Source organism: Theropithecus gelada, chromosome 1 (assembly GCF_003255815.1).
Source record: "Theropithecus gelada isolate Dixy chromosome 1, Tgel_1.0, whole genome shotgun sequence".
NCBI classification, from domain to species: Eukaryota; Metazoa; Chordata; class Mammalia; order Primates; family Cercopithecidae; genus Theropithecus; species Theropithecus gelada.
Window position 1 is genome coordinate 84,558,602 of NC_037668.1, and position 13,052 is coordinate 84,571,653.

The window sequence follows — 13,052 nt, forward strand, 5'->3', positions numbered from 1 at the left end:
ACAGCTTACCCAGGATAATCTAGCTATAGGCATTCTAACTACAAACTCCCTCATTCTCCTACTTGTACACACCAATTTGGACACATTAACCTTCCTGTTCCACCAATATGCTTTTAACACTGTCTCAGGACCGTTGCACTTACTATTTCTTCTGCCTGGAATGCTCCTACCCCAACTATTTCAGTGGCTCCTTCCTGTACATAATTCTCAGATGCTACATTCTCAGAAAGACTTTCTGACAATCTATATAAAATGCCTGCGCAACCCTCCCCCATTCCCATTTTCATCTCTGTATTCATTTATTCTGCTTTTCCTTCACAGCACTTATCACTAACCTTACATTACATTATATATTTATTTGACTCTTTATTTTCTGTAGAATGCCACAGTAGAATGCCACAAAACACTCTTTTCTTGACCTAACTCTAGTCAGACTCCTCTGACCCACTAGGTCCTGGCCTTGGGCATGTCTTCAAGAGCCCAGTTTTAGCAAGAATTATGCTAAGCCAATTTAGCCAAAATTCCCCACCCTCACTACCTGACCACTCTTGATAGCTAACCAAATTTCTCACCCCCACACCATTCCCTGGGTAATAGCTGATCACCCTGGCCTGCCTTCAGCAAGAATCCTGTTAGGTCAGTTTAGCAAAGAATTACCCCACCCTCCTAGTAATTTTCCATTCATCAACACATCTTGTTCCTCCTCCTTGGCTATAAATCTCTACTTTTCTTTGTTTTATTTGGAGTTAAGCCCAATTTCTCTCTCCTACTGCAAAACCTCATTGCAGGAGGTCCTATAACTATCACAATAGTCCCAAATAAAGTCTGCCTTACTGTCTTTAATAAGTGTCATGAATAATTCTTTTCTCTAACAAAAACTACCATTATAAGTGGTAAATAAGATAGGCTATACTGTTTTGTTCATTGCTACATTCCCAGTGCCTAGAAGAGTAGTGTGCACTCAGCAGGTATTCAATATATCTTTGTTCAATAAATGAATGTACTTAGAACAAAGCAATGATATACTCAGAGAATCTAGAAACCTTTTATCTGTGGAATAGCTAGTTGTGTAACAATTTAAAAACATTTCAATATTTTAAAAGTAGAGGGTGAAAAGTTTATTAATTAATGCTTTTTAAAACTATTAACAGAATTTTACAGAATTGAAACCCCAGAGTCTTGAAAGGGTACCTAGTCTCAGCCTACATACAAATTAAAAAAAGAAATTGAATTCTTTCATTATTTGTTAAGGTCTTTATTCTTGGAAGGAGAATTAGTTTATTATTTATAGAGCATTTAGAACTTGAAATTACCTAATTTATCTTAAGTTTGTATTAATCATGTCAAAGCTTAGTAGTTAATGTTAACAGGATTGTGCCAACAGCCAAAGCATTAACACCCACTTGAGGTCATTAAAAGTATTATAAAAGGTTTCAAATAATATGTATATTACATAGTTTTGTCAGGGGTTGTTTTAATTCTAATGGACAGCCATAACAGAGATGGTAATCAACTCAAGGTGACACTGGTATCTCCTTACCCAAACGTCACCAGTTCAAAAGTATTCAGTACAGATAGTCACTGAATCCATGCCAGGAGGGAAATAATTGATTTAACTGATCTAAAAGTGTATTTGAGCTTTTTTCAGACAAGCTGTCAATACACACATGAAAGCAAGATTCTAAAAGTGCTGTCAGATCCATAATATTTATACAGCAAAGCAAACAACCTTTGTTATTCCAATTAATGCATCTGCTCATGAAGGAAGTCTGATCCAAAATGTTTTTTTTTTCCTCAGCTGCACTGAAAATTATAATGTTGACTCATATCGAAGCAATTTAGAAATGTACTCAGTCAGAAAATGAAAATGGATTATGTTAAGTATAATATTTGTTACTAGGGTACCTGCTAAAAATACCACCTCAAAATCATTTATTACATTTCCTTTAAAGGGTTTCAAGTACTGTCACGCATATCTACTTATCTCTTTGAAGGGGGCTAGGCCTGTAATAGTATTATCTCAACCTTACAAACCAATGATGACAAATATTAGGAGATAAACTGTGTATAGGGAAAATAATGTGGCAAGATCAGTTTGTTGAGATACCTTGGACAGTGACCTACAATACTTTACAGTAATTACTCTATCTTTTTCCCTCTATTGTTCAACTCTAAAACAGGAAGTGGAGTTTGGGAGTTGAATGTCTCAACAACTGAAAAGTACCTTAGTACTTTATAGTCTAGTTCAACACTATTAGTTTTACCAATAAGAAGTGAAATGATCTGTTTAAGGACATACTGCTAAGAGGCTAAGATGGAACATGAACTCAGGATATATATACACATGTACAAATATATACACACAGATAATGTATATACATATAGAGTATATATATGCTAAATTCAATTTAGCATATATACACATATATACATATATGTATGTATACATCTGTATAGAGACATACATATATACATATATATGTATATATGTATATACACATATTTAATTATATATATAATTTTGAGACAGGGTCTTGCTCAGTTGCCCAGGCTGAAATGCAATGCTGTGATCTTGGCTCACTGCAATCTCTGCCTCCCAGGCTCAGGTGATCCACCCACCTCAGCCTCCCTAGTAGCTAGGACTACAGACGCACACCACCAGCCCAGCTATTTTTTGTAGAGACAGGTTGTCACCATGTTGCCCAGGCTGGTTTTGAACTCCTGGACTCAAGAGATCCATCTGCCTCAGCCTCCCAAAGTGTTGGGATTTCAGGTGTGAGCCACTGCACCAGGCCATGATTTTTTATTCTAAATACTGAGCTTTTTCTGCTACCTCTTGTTCAGATAAATCCAACAAGATTGGGATATTCAACAGTTAAAATGATTCGATGTTTCAACAAATACATGACATTTTTAAAAAAGAGTGGGAGGAGAAAACACTGTATATTAAAAGAGATGTATTGACAAAATGGTAAGTGTGACTTTTTTTGATCCTGATTAGCATAAACCAGTTGTAAAACTACATTCCTGAGACAATCAAGGGATATTAACTACAGAGTGGGTATTTCATAACAGTAAGGAATTAGTGTTAATTTTGTTAGATATGATAGTAGTAGTATGGCTGTGTTAAAAAGAAGTGCTTATCTGTTAGACCTATATACTGAAGTATTTGCCAGTGAAATAATCTGGTTATTTACTTTAAAATACTCCAGAAAATAAATTTAACAAGTGCAGAGATAGATTGGTAAATGATGACAATGTTGATCATCACAGATGCTAAGGTTATTTATGTTACTCTACTTTTGTGTATGTTTGAAGTTTTTCACACAAAATTTTAAAAATGTAATTATTGAGCTTGTACTTCCTATAAAATACCATAAACATCCTTTATTATTCATCGAGTGTCCAACTTTTTTATTTTAAATTGGAGACAACCATAGAAGCCCTATATCATGAATCTATAGACTTCAGAGGTGCTAACTCATGCCTCTCTAACCTCACTAATGACTGCTGTGCTGAGAGGTAAAATTATGCTTTGCCTTTAATATGTGTATACATAAGATAAAACTGCACTCTTCCCTGTATTGTTGTTACTTGATTCTCTAACTTAATAACTAACCCTTTCTAAAATTCAATTTAGCAAATATTTTTGGAATGATATACCAGGTTCCACTAGGCTCCAGAAACAGCAAGTGGGATATGAACATATCATTTGCATATATAATATGTAAAAAAATATATAAATACATATATGTATATATCTATATGTATGTATAACGTATATGATAATAGAATTGATAAATTCTGTATTAGCTATATTAAACATGTACAATGGAAAACCTAAAAAGAAACGTGTAATGAAAAACAATGAATCATGCTTAATGTCAGAATTATCTTTCTATTCTATTTAAAAATTTACAAAATATAAAGGGGTAATCAAAGAGTATACATCCAGAAAATGCAGAAAACAGGTATTATAGAGGTATATTGGATAATTAATTTATAAAAATATTGTTATTTTTCTGGATTTGGGGATGTTTGTGGCATTTGTCAGCTTTTATAAATTTCTAGATGGTTGTTTTTCAGTTCAAATACTTTCATACCCAATTTTGCATTTTTTCCCCCTTAAAGAGGTTCCCCCATACTGAATAAACTTCAGGTGCCACACTCTTTGAATCTGTTTGGATGTCTATGTTTTGTCAGGCACTGTCCCAGGAGCTAAGGATACATCAGTGAACAAAATAGAGAAAAAAGTCCTCTCTTCTTTTGTGAAGTTTAGATTCTAATGGGGAGAAACAGACAAAAATATAATAAGCACGTAAATTAAATAGTATGTTAGATGGCTAGTGCTATGTAAAAAAGTTGAGGAGGGTCAGGGAACGGAGAGTGCAGGGCAGGGAGCATGAGTGAGATAAAACTGCAATTTAGGCCTGGTGCGGTGGCTCATACCTGTAATCTCAGTCCTTTGGGAGGCTGAGGCAGGAGAATCACTTGAGTCCAGGAGTTTGAGACCAGCCTGGGTGACATAGTGAGACCCTGACTCTAAAAAAAAAAAAAAAAGAAAAAGAAAAGAAAGAAAAGAAACTGCAACTTAAATAGGGTGGCCAGAGTAGGATTCACCAAAAAGGTAACTGAGCAAAGACTTGAAAGAATTGGTTACTGATAAAATCAATGGTATCTAGTATAGTATATTAGTTTAGTGATCTTGCATTAATGTACTATTTAGGATTTATTTTAGAATATTTGAAGGTAAAATGACCCCAAAGTTTCAGAAGTAGGAGGGTAAAGCGGTAATAGTTGGACCAGCGCCAAGAACTGAACACCTCTCTGGGGCACCAGTCTTAGAAACTGGTACTAAACAATAGCGGTGTGAAACCTTCATTGGAAGATAATGAAATGGGAACATTGCATTTACCAGAACATCTTTAGGGGTGAGACCTCCAAGGGGCATGACTCTTAAGGAGATCTAGTCTGATTAACTGTCGGGTTTTCTGTTGCTGAGTAGGAAGAGGCAAATATGGAACCTTATCTGAAGTGTGCAGGACAACTGAGGGCTGAGTGCTGCACCAAGAGTTGTCCTTCTTACCCACTTAGCATTCAACCTTTCCTCTAAATAGAAGTCAGAAAAGCAACAAAAAGTAGTTTAAATACTTACAAATTTGTAGGATATATTATTGGACTGCCCAAGAAATAAAAAAATATGAAAATGGAATCACAACTGTGACCATTTTTAACTTTCTTAGAGCACCATACGTTCTTTTTGTATAGGCAGCTGCAGTATATTAGGCAGACTGAAGGACACGTCAGAACTGGGTATAAGTTCTGACTCTGCCACTTTTTAGCCCTGGGAAAGTCAGAAAGGGAAAAACTAAATTTTATCATCTATAAAATGGGAATAATCTTTCTTTTATGAAAATTAAATGAGATAATTGTGTTTAAATGAACTTCTTAATCAACAAAGTATCATAGATGTTTCAGATAGTAACAAAACTATAAGGTAGTCCACAATAACGATGTAAGAATCATTGTTATGAAGTGTATAATACTTTAATTTACAGTATTTAATAACAAATAGTTAAGACAGTATGAAATGCTTTAAATTCTCAATTTACAGTTCGTCTTAATGTAGCTTCAAGAAAGCAATCTAAGACTTTTCAACACCTTTTAACGGGATATTAGAGCAGAAGACATATACATCTCATACGGCAAAAGCAGAATAGGGCTTTTCTTACTCACTTGAATACTGAAGGAATGACCCTTAACCAGATGAAAGCTCAGCACAAAAATAACTGGCTATTTTCTCAAAATTGCCAGCTAGGTAGAGTGATTCCTAAATGATACTTCTTGTCAGCAAGAAAGATGATCTGAAGAATGAACAAAAATAGCCTCTGTTTAACAGCTGTGATATCTATAATTTATAAGCTGTGATCATCTCTCATCAGATTGTCTTGATGTTTGGATGAGAATGAATGTTTGAAATTTCTATATTTAGTACTTCTCAGAAAACAAAATTTTGTTGTGTCCTATTTTTTATCAATACATTTCAATTTACATATAAACAGTGTTCAAGAGACTTCATGTTTGAGGAATGTGACCTTGAAACTCTACTGGCATGCAGTGCTATAAATGTCTGACTAATCCTTAATTACTTATCCCCAAACAGCAATTTTTTTTTAGTTTTAAAATTTTTTCTTTGGCAAATAAAAATTGTATATATTTAGTATGTATATGTTTTGAAATACATATTGTGGAATGTCTATGTCAAGCTAATTAACAAACGTATATGAATCTTTTTGTGTGTGTGGTGAGAAGCAAATAAACTTTAATCACTGAAATACGGAACAACATTAAAGAATGGGACAACATGAAGGAAGGAAAGGAGGGAAGGAAGGGCGGGAAAGAAGGAAGGGAGGCAGAGATAATCACTTTATTACCTAATTCTTTGCCAGTCTTTTTTCTTTTTTGTGGGGGGGGGGCGTGGCGAGGTCAGTCTTTGAACACGCTACCTAGGCATCATGCTTCTAATTTCCTCTTACTACTCTTTTCACTTCTATATCACATTTATTCTTCCTTTAATATGTGGCCTTGTATTGGCCTCGCCCTTCACAATTCCTCTGTCGCTCACGTATTTTACTTTCTGTGGGTAGAATGTTGTTTGCCTTTCCACGTCTTTCCCATTTCCCTCTTATACAGCTGTATCACATTTCGGTACTATATGTTTATATAAGCGCGTGGTAAAACTACTTATTTATATAAGCATGTGCTAAAATACACTCGAGCAAATACCGTGACTGAGATTTTTTGGAAAACTGTGGGCAAATTAGTTACAATTGAGAGCTCTGGCGGAGAGGGTCTGTTCTATCTACAGGACAAAATAATTGGGAATTACAGAATAAGTAGAGGAGGACAGTTCAAGAGCGCACAGAGCTGCGTGCGTTCTCCCTGTGCCGCGACCTGTATCCAAAAGCCTCAGACGAAACTGAGGGGCTTCCTAGAGGCTCTTCTGCCACTGCCCTTTTGACCAGGGCCCTTCCCGCAGTCTCCACTCCCGCCTCTTCCCTTTTACAGCCCCTCGCTCCCCACACCCGAGGCTCGTCTCTTCTTCCAGTTTGACTTCCACGTCTTTCCATTCCCTAGAAACCGGCCCCAGCCTCACCCCCCATTTTCACCCCCTTCGGTTTTCCTCAGAAAGGGCCCCCTGGCTCCCTCGGGACCCTCGCCCACCCCACTTCGCAGCACCTGCCGCATCCGTCCCTCACTCGGACCCGGCGCACCTGGCGCGGCCCCTCCCGCACTCCCGCCCAGCGCCCCGCGTCCCCAGCCCCCGCCGTCGCTGCCTCTGGCTCTGCTGCCGGCGCCTCTCACTCCCGGGAGCCGGCGCCGCGCGCTCCCTCCCTCGGCCCCGCCCCGCCCGCCGCTCGCCCGTTGCTTCCCACCTGGGCCCGGCGCGCCCAGCGCCCCCTCCCGGGACCCCGCGCCGCCCCGTGCCCCTCGCGGCTCGGGGTCCGCCCCCCCCGCCCGCAGGGCCCGCTGCACTGTGGGTAGGCGGCGGCAGCGGCGGCGGCGCGGAGCGGCAGGCGGCGGAGCGAGGCCGCGCGCGCGGAAGATGGCTGAGAAGCAGAAGCACGACGGGCGGGTGAAGATCGGACACTACGTGCTGGGCGACACGCTGGGCGTCGGCACCTTCGGCAAAGTGAAGAGTTGAGTACGCGCTCCGGACCGCTGTGCGAGCTGCCTGGCTTGCGGGAGGCCGGGTGGAGAGGCGGGAGCCCCGGGCCTCGGGCGGGCGCGGGGCTCGGCGGCAGGTGGAGCGGCCCCGGGCCGCGCGGAGCTGGGGCCCCGGGAGGGTGGCGCGCACCGCCTCGCCTGGCACCGGCGCCCGGGTCCCGCAGGGTCCAGAAAAGAGGGCAGGGGTGTGGGCTGAAGACGGGCGTCCTGGGTTCCAGGTCCCGCGCCCATCCGCCTTTCCGGAGGTTGGAGCAAGGCACTTCTGTCTTCTCTGGACCTCAGTGTCCTCCTCTGCAAAACCGGGAGATTGGACTCTATCCACGAGGCGCCTCCCAGCTCTGAGCCTGTAGGTTCAGGGCGGGGATCATGCACGCTGAGGACTGAGGCGCCGTTTCGTGCCGGGTGCCCTGTTAGGTGCTTTACATGGGATCTCATTGAATCCTACAGTGACTCGGTCAACATGTTGTCCTCACCCTAAAGGTGAGAAAACTAAGACCCCTAGAGATGGAGTAACAAGCCCAAGGTCACACAGAAATGGGCAGTACCAGAGTGAAGTCTAAGATGTCCTCCAATTCTGGTCTTGCTGGGAGGTCCCTGCCATCCCCAGATTCCTTCATGTTCCAGGACTCTCGGTTGTTGGGGGTGACTGGGGGATGCTCCAGGGGCCAGAGGTTGTGAGTCTTTCTTCCTGGGGTGTTGTTAAACGCTGGAATGCAGCTGGATTGGGTCAGAGGTTAATTAGAACAGAGAGGTCTGAAGGTGGGTGTGTTTGTAAAATGGCTATGGGAAGACTTCTAGGGTAAGGGAGAGAAAAAGTTTCCTTGGTGTTTGGAGGATTGAGGTTGAGGAGGTCAGGACTGCTAAGGCATATTCTGCTAAGGTCTGTCTTCATGGAGATAGGATCCCATTTTGGGTGTAGGAAAACAGGCTGCTTTTGAAATGTTATACTTTATTAGAGTTAAGTTAACTAGTAAGAATAGTTAAGTATTGAGCTTTCATTTGTTTTCTTTTTTGTTAATTAGTCATATGGGATTTAATTAACCTGCCTTCTCTCCAGAATAGACACAGTTATTTATTAAAAATACTTTGTTGTAAATCCAGAATTATAAGTGAAACATTGGCTTTTTTTTTTTTTCCTCTTTGCTGAAGAAATGCTGAGTAGGCAATCTGAAAATTTTATTCTGAGGTCTCTATTTCCTTGTAAAATTCGTATTTTAACCCCAAGTCAAGGCTGTTGAATGAGTAGAAGAGACTCATTGTTCATTCCTGTGGTAAGAATCAGCTCCTGTTTTCTTGCACGTGTTTAATACCCATTCATTTGTTAAAAAAACTCAGCACCTGCAGCGTGGTAGGCACTGTTCTAGGCAATGAGGATACAGCAAGGAAAAAACAGATCTTTTCGTGGAGCTTTCTAGTAGGGGAAGGCAGACAGTAATCAGAATATATATGTAAAAGGTATATTTAATTTTACTGAGAAAAATGAAGCAGGGAAAGGAAGATAGTTTTGTGAGGTTGGCAGTTTTCAATAAGGTGGTCAGACAAGGTGGTATTTTTGCAATGACCTAAAAAGTTTGTAAAATTCTTTGCGGTTCTGTGAGGGTTATGAAGTCCTGGGTTATTTTTGAAAGACCTTATAAGTAGAGTGGATAGTTAGAATGTGTTTAAGATGAATACAGAACAATCCAGGGATTGTAAGGGATACAGTAAGCCTGTAATGTTACTTGTCATTTAGTATCATTATTAAGGACTATTGTGTTACAACATTATACAGTTGCTCAAGCAAACAGTGCCTTTGACATTTGGACATGTACACTCTCAAAGTTATATAACTTAACCCTATGTCCTTTCAAATTGTGTTAAAAGTTTTTGCTGGTCTTTTTAAGTTTGTATACTGTAATCTGAATGTAGAGTAGAATACCCATCAGATCAATCAGTCCATTGTCAAAGACAACTTAAATCTCTTGTATGTACTTTTGAATTGTTTCCAGGCACTGGCTTCTTAAAATATAAACAGAAAGAACTTTGATTTATGAGAAATCCTTTTCCTGGAGAACCTCTGTCCAATGAACAACCAGTTGAAGGAGTTTTCCTAACACTGTATTAGATCCTCTGAAAAGTGATACTATGGTTTCCTATCCAAGATTATGATCAGTACAATTGTTTAATAAAAATTATAGAAACTGCTACAATCTACAGTTACTCATATAATTCTTCAAGGGACAAGTGAAACAAGTCTTTTTTTTTTTTTTTTAAACTGTGGCTCATGCCTGTAATCCCAGCACTTTGGGAGGCTGAGGCGGACGGTTCAGTTGAGGTCAGAAATTTGAGACCAACCTGGCCAACATGGTGAAACCCCGTCTCTACTAAAAACACAAAAATTAGCTGAGCGTGGTGGCAGGTACCTGTAATCCCAGCTACTGAGGAGGCCGAGGCAGGAGAATCGCTTGAACCCAGGAGGCAGAGGTTGCAGTGAGCCGAGATTGCGTCACTGCACTCCAGCCTGGGTGACAGAGCAAGACTCCATCTCAAAAAAAAAAGAAAAGAAAAGAAAACAGCTTTATTTAGGTATATTTTATATATGAGATTCATCTGTTCTAAGTGTACAATTCGATGATTTTTACTAATTTTGCCAAATGTTGCAACCATCATTATAGATCAGTTTTAGGACATTTGAGGACACCACAGTAAGATTCCTTATACCCATCACAGTTAATCTCTTTCCTACCCTCAGTCCCAGGAAATCACTAATCTGTTTTCTGCCTGTATAAATTTGCTTTTTCTAGGCACTTCTTCATAAACATGATCATTCAATATGTCATCTTTTGTGTCTAGCTTCTTTAAAAATGCTTTTGAGATTCATGCATGACAGAGCATGTGTCATTAGTTTGTTCCTTTTTATAGTTGAATAATATTCCATTGTGTGGATATGCCACATTTTCTCTATACAAAACCAGTTGATGGTCATGGTTTCAAGTTTTGGACTATTATAAATAATGGCACTACGAATATTCACATGTAAGATGTAAGTCTTTGTGTGGACATATGTTTGCACATAGCTTGGGTAGATAACTAGAAGTAGAATTGCTGGGTCATATCATAGTTTTATGTTTTACTTTTTGAGAAACTGCCACACTTTTAAATGGTCACACCATTTTATAACAGTCCCATCAAAGATGTATGAAAGTTCCCTTTTCTGAGTATCTTTGCCAACATTTGTTATTGTCTGCCTGATTTATTACAGCCATTCTAGTGGGTGCGAAATAGTATCTCATTGAGGCATTAATTTTACATTTCCCTAAGGACTAATGATGTTGAACATTGTCTCATGTAATTACTAGTCATTTGTGTATTTTCATTGATGAAATGTCTGTTTATATCTCTTGTTCATTTTCTAATTGGGTTGCTTGTCATCCTATAAGTTGAGTTATGAGGATTCTTTGTAAATTATGGATACAGATCCTTTAATGGATATATTTCGCAAATATTTTCTTCCAGTCTGTTGTGTCTTTTCATTTTCTTGTGTCTTTTGAAGTATAAAGTTTTGAATTTTCATGGGATCCAATTTATTAGTTTTTAAAATTATTTTATGGACTATGCTCTTGATGTCATAGGTAAGAAATCTTTGCCTAGCCCAAGTCTCAAAGATTTTCTTTTATGTTTTCTCGTAAATATTTTATTATTTTAGCCCTTATATTTAACTATGTGATCTATTTTGAATTAATTCTTGTGTATGGTGTGAGATAAGGGTGTAAGACTAACTTTTTGCAGGTGGATAACCAATTGTCCCAGCAGTTTTTGTTGAAAGCAGGTGCATTTTTAATTGCTGTAGATTTTAGACATTGCAAAATGAATTTCTACTAAAAAAGCTAATAGGAGATGATTTAATTTTAAAAGGTTGGCCAGGTGTGGTGGTCCATGCCTGTAATCCTAGCATTTTGGGAGACCGAGGCAGGAGGATCCCTTGAGCCCAGGAGTTCAAGACCAGCCTGGGTGCATAGGGACACCCTGTCTTTGATTGATTGATTGATTGATTGATAGATAGATAGATAGATAGACAGACAGACAGACAAATGGTTATAAAAACATGGAAATGGAGAAGCAAGGAACATCTTATCTGCTTTCTCTCTTGACTTTTTTTCTTTTTCTTATTTATTTGTTTATGAATTAGCTTTTTTAGGGACTGTGTTGGCCAGGCTGGTCTCGAACTTCTGGCCTTAAGCAATCTATCTGCCTCAGCCTCACAGTGTTGGAATTACAAGTGTGTCCTACCATGACCAACTTTGACTGTTATGCTAATTATACATTTGGAAATTTTAAGCCAAGCACAGTGGCTCACACCTGTAATCGCAGCACTTTGGGAGGCTGAGGTAGGTGGATCACTTGAGGTCAGGAGTTTGAGACCAACCTGCCTAACATGGTGAAGCCTCGTCTCTACTAAAAATACAAAAATTAGCCCGCTGTGATGGTGTGCGCCCATAATCTCAGCTACTTGGGAAGCTGAGGCAGGAGAATCACTTGCACCCAGGAGGCAGAAGTTGCAGTGAGCCGAGATCGCGCCATTGCACTACAGCCTGGGTGACAGAGCGAGACTCCATCTTAAAAAAAATAAAAGAAGGAAATAAAGAAATTTTAACTTCAGTTGCTGATATATCAGTTTATGGACCAAAGTTAGGTATAAAAAGCAAAAATTGAAAATGGAATAGTTTTAATAGCAGTAGTTTTAATTTGTTTTTTAAAAGTATATGGAAATCTTTGTATTTGTTAATAAAGCCTTATTTAAAATGTTTTAAATTTTCTCCTTCATTAGTCTGTTGTATTATTAAATTGCTGGGGGACTGTTTTTGGAAACAGATTATATGGGCTGGCAGAGTTTATAAGTAATGCTTTTTATCTACTAAAAATTTTTCTCAGCCGGGCGCGGTGGCTCAAGCCTGTAATCCCAGCACTTTGAGAGGCCGAGACGGGCGGATCACGAGGTCAGGAGATCGAGACCATCCTGGCTAACACGGTGAAACCCCGTCTCTACTAAAAAAATACAAAAAAATTAGCCGGGCGAGGTGGCGGGCGCCTGTAGTCCCAGCTACTCAGGAGGCTGAGGCAGGAGAATGGCGTGAACCCGGGAGGCGGAGCTTGCCGTGAGCTGAGATCACGCCACTGCACTCCAGCCTGGGCGACAGAGCGAGACTCTGTCTCAAAAAAAAAAAAAAAAAACAAAACAAAAAACTAGCCGGGTGAGGTGGCGGGCGCCTGTAGTCCCAGCTGCTCGGGAGGCTGAGGCAGGAGAATGGCGTAAACCCGGGAGGCGGAGCTTGCAGTGAGCTGAG

At 39.8% G+C, this 13,052-nt stretch overlaps 2 protein-coding genes across 2 annotated transcripts in view; one reads left to right on the forward strand and one right to left on the reverse strand.

Moving 5' to 3' along the window:
* The window catches only part of PLPP3 (phospholipid phosphatase 3), a 148,537-nt gene extending 141,047 nt beyond the window's left edge, over nt 1–7,490 (reverse strand). The window contains exons 1-2 of the mRNA XM_025380806.1: nt 7,437–7,490; nt 5,737–5,864 (exon numbers count right to left, since the gene is read on the reverse strand). The gene's annotated coding sequence lies outside the window, so the exon portion shown is untranslated. The remainder of the gene's footprint in view (nt 1–5,736; nt 5,865–7,436) is intronic.
* A 31-nt stretch (nt 7,491–7,521) lies between these two features.
* Nucleotides 7,522–13,052, forward strand: part of PRKAA2 (protein kinase AMP-activated catalytic subunit alpha 2) — a 69,169-nt gene continuing 63,638 nt past the window's right edge. The window contains exon 1 of the mRNA XM_025369407.1: nt 7,522–7,700. Within this exon, the coding sequence (XP_025225192.1) occupies nt 7,607–7,700 (94 nt within the window). The 5' untranslated portion in view covers nt 7,522–7,606. The remainder of the gene's footprint in view (nt 7,701–13,052) is intronic.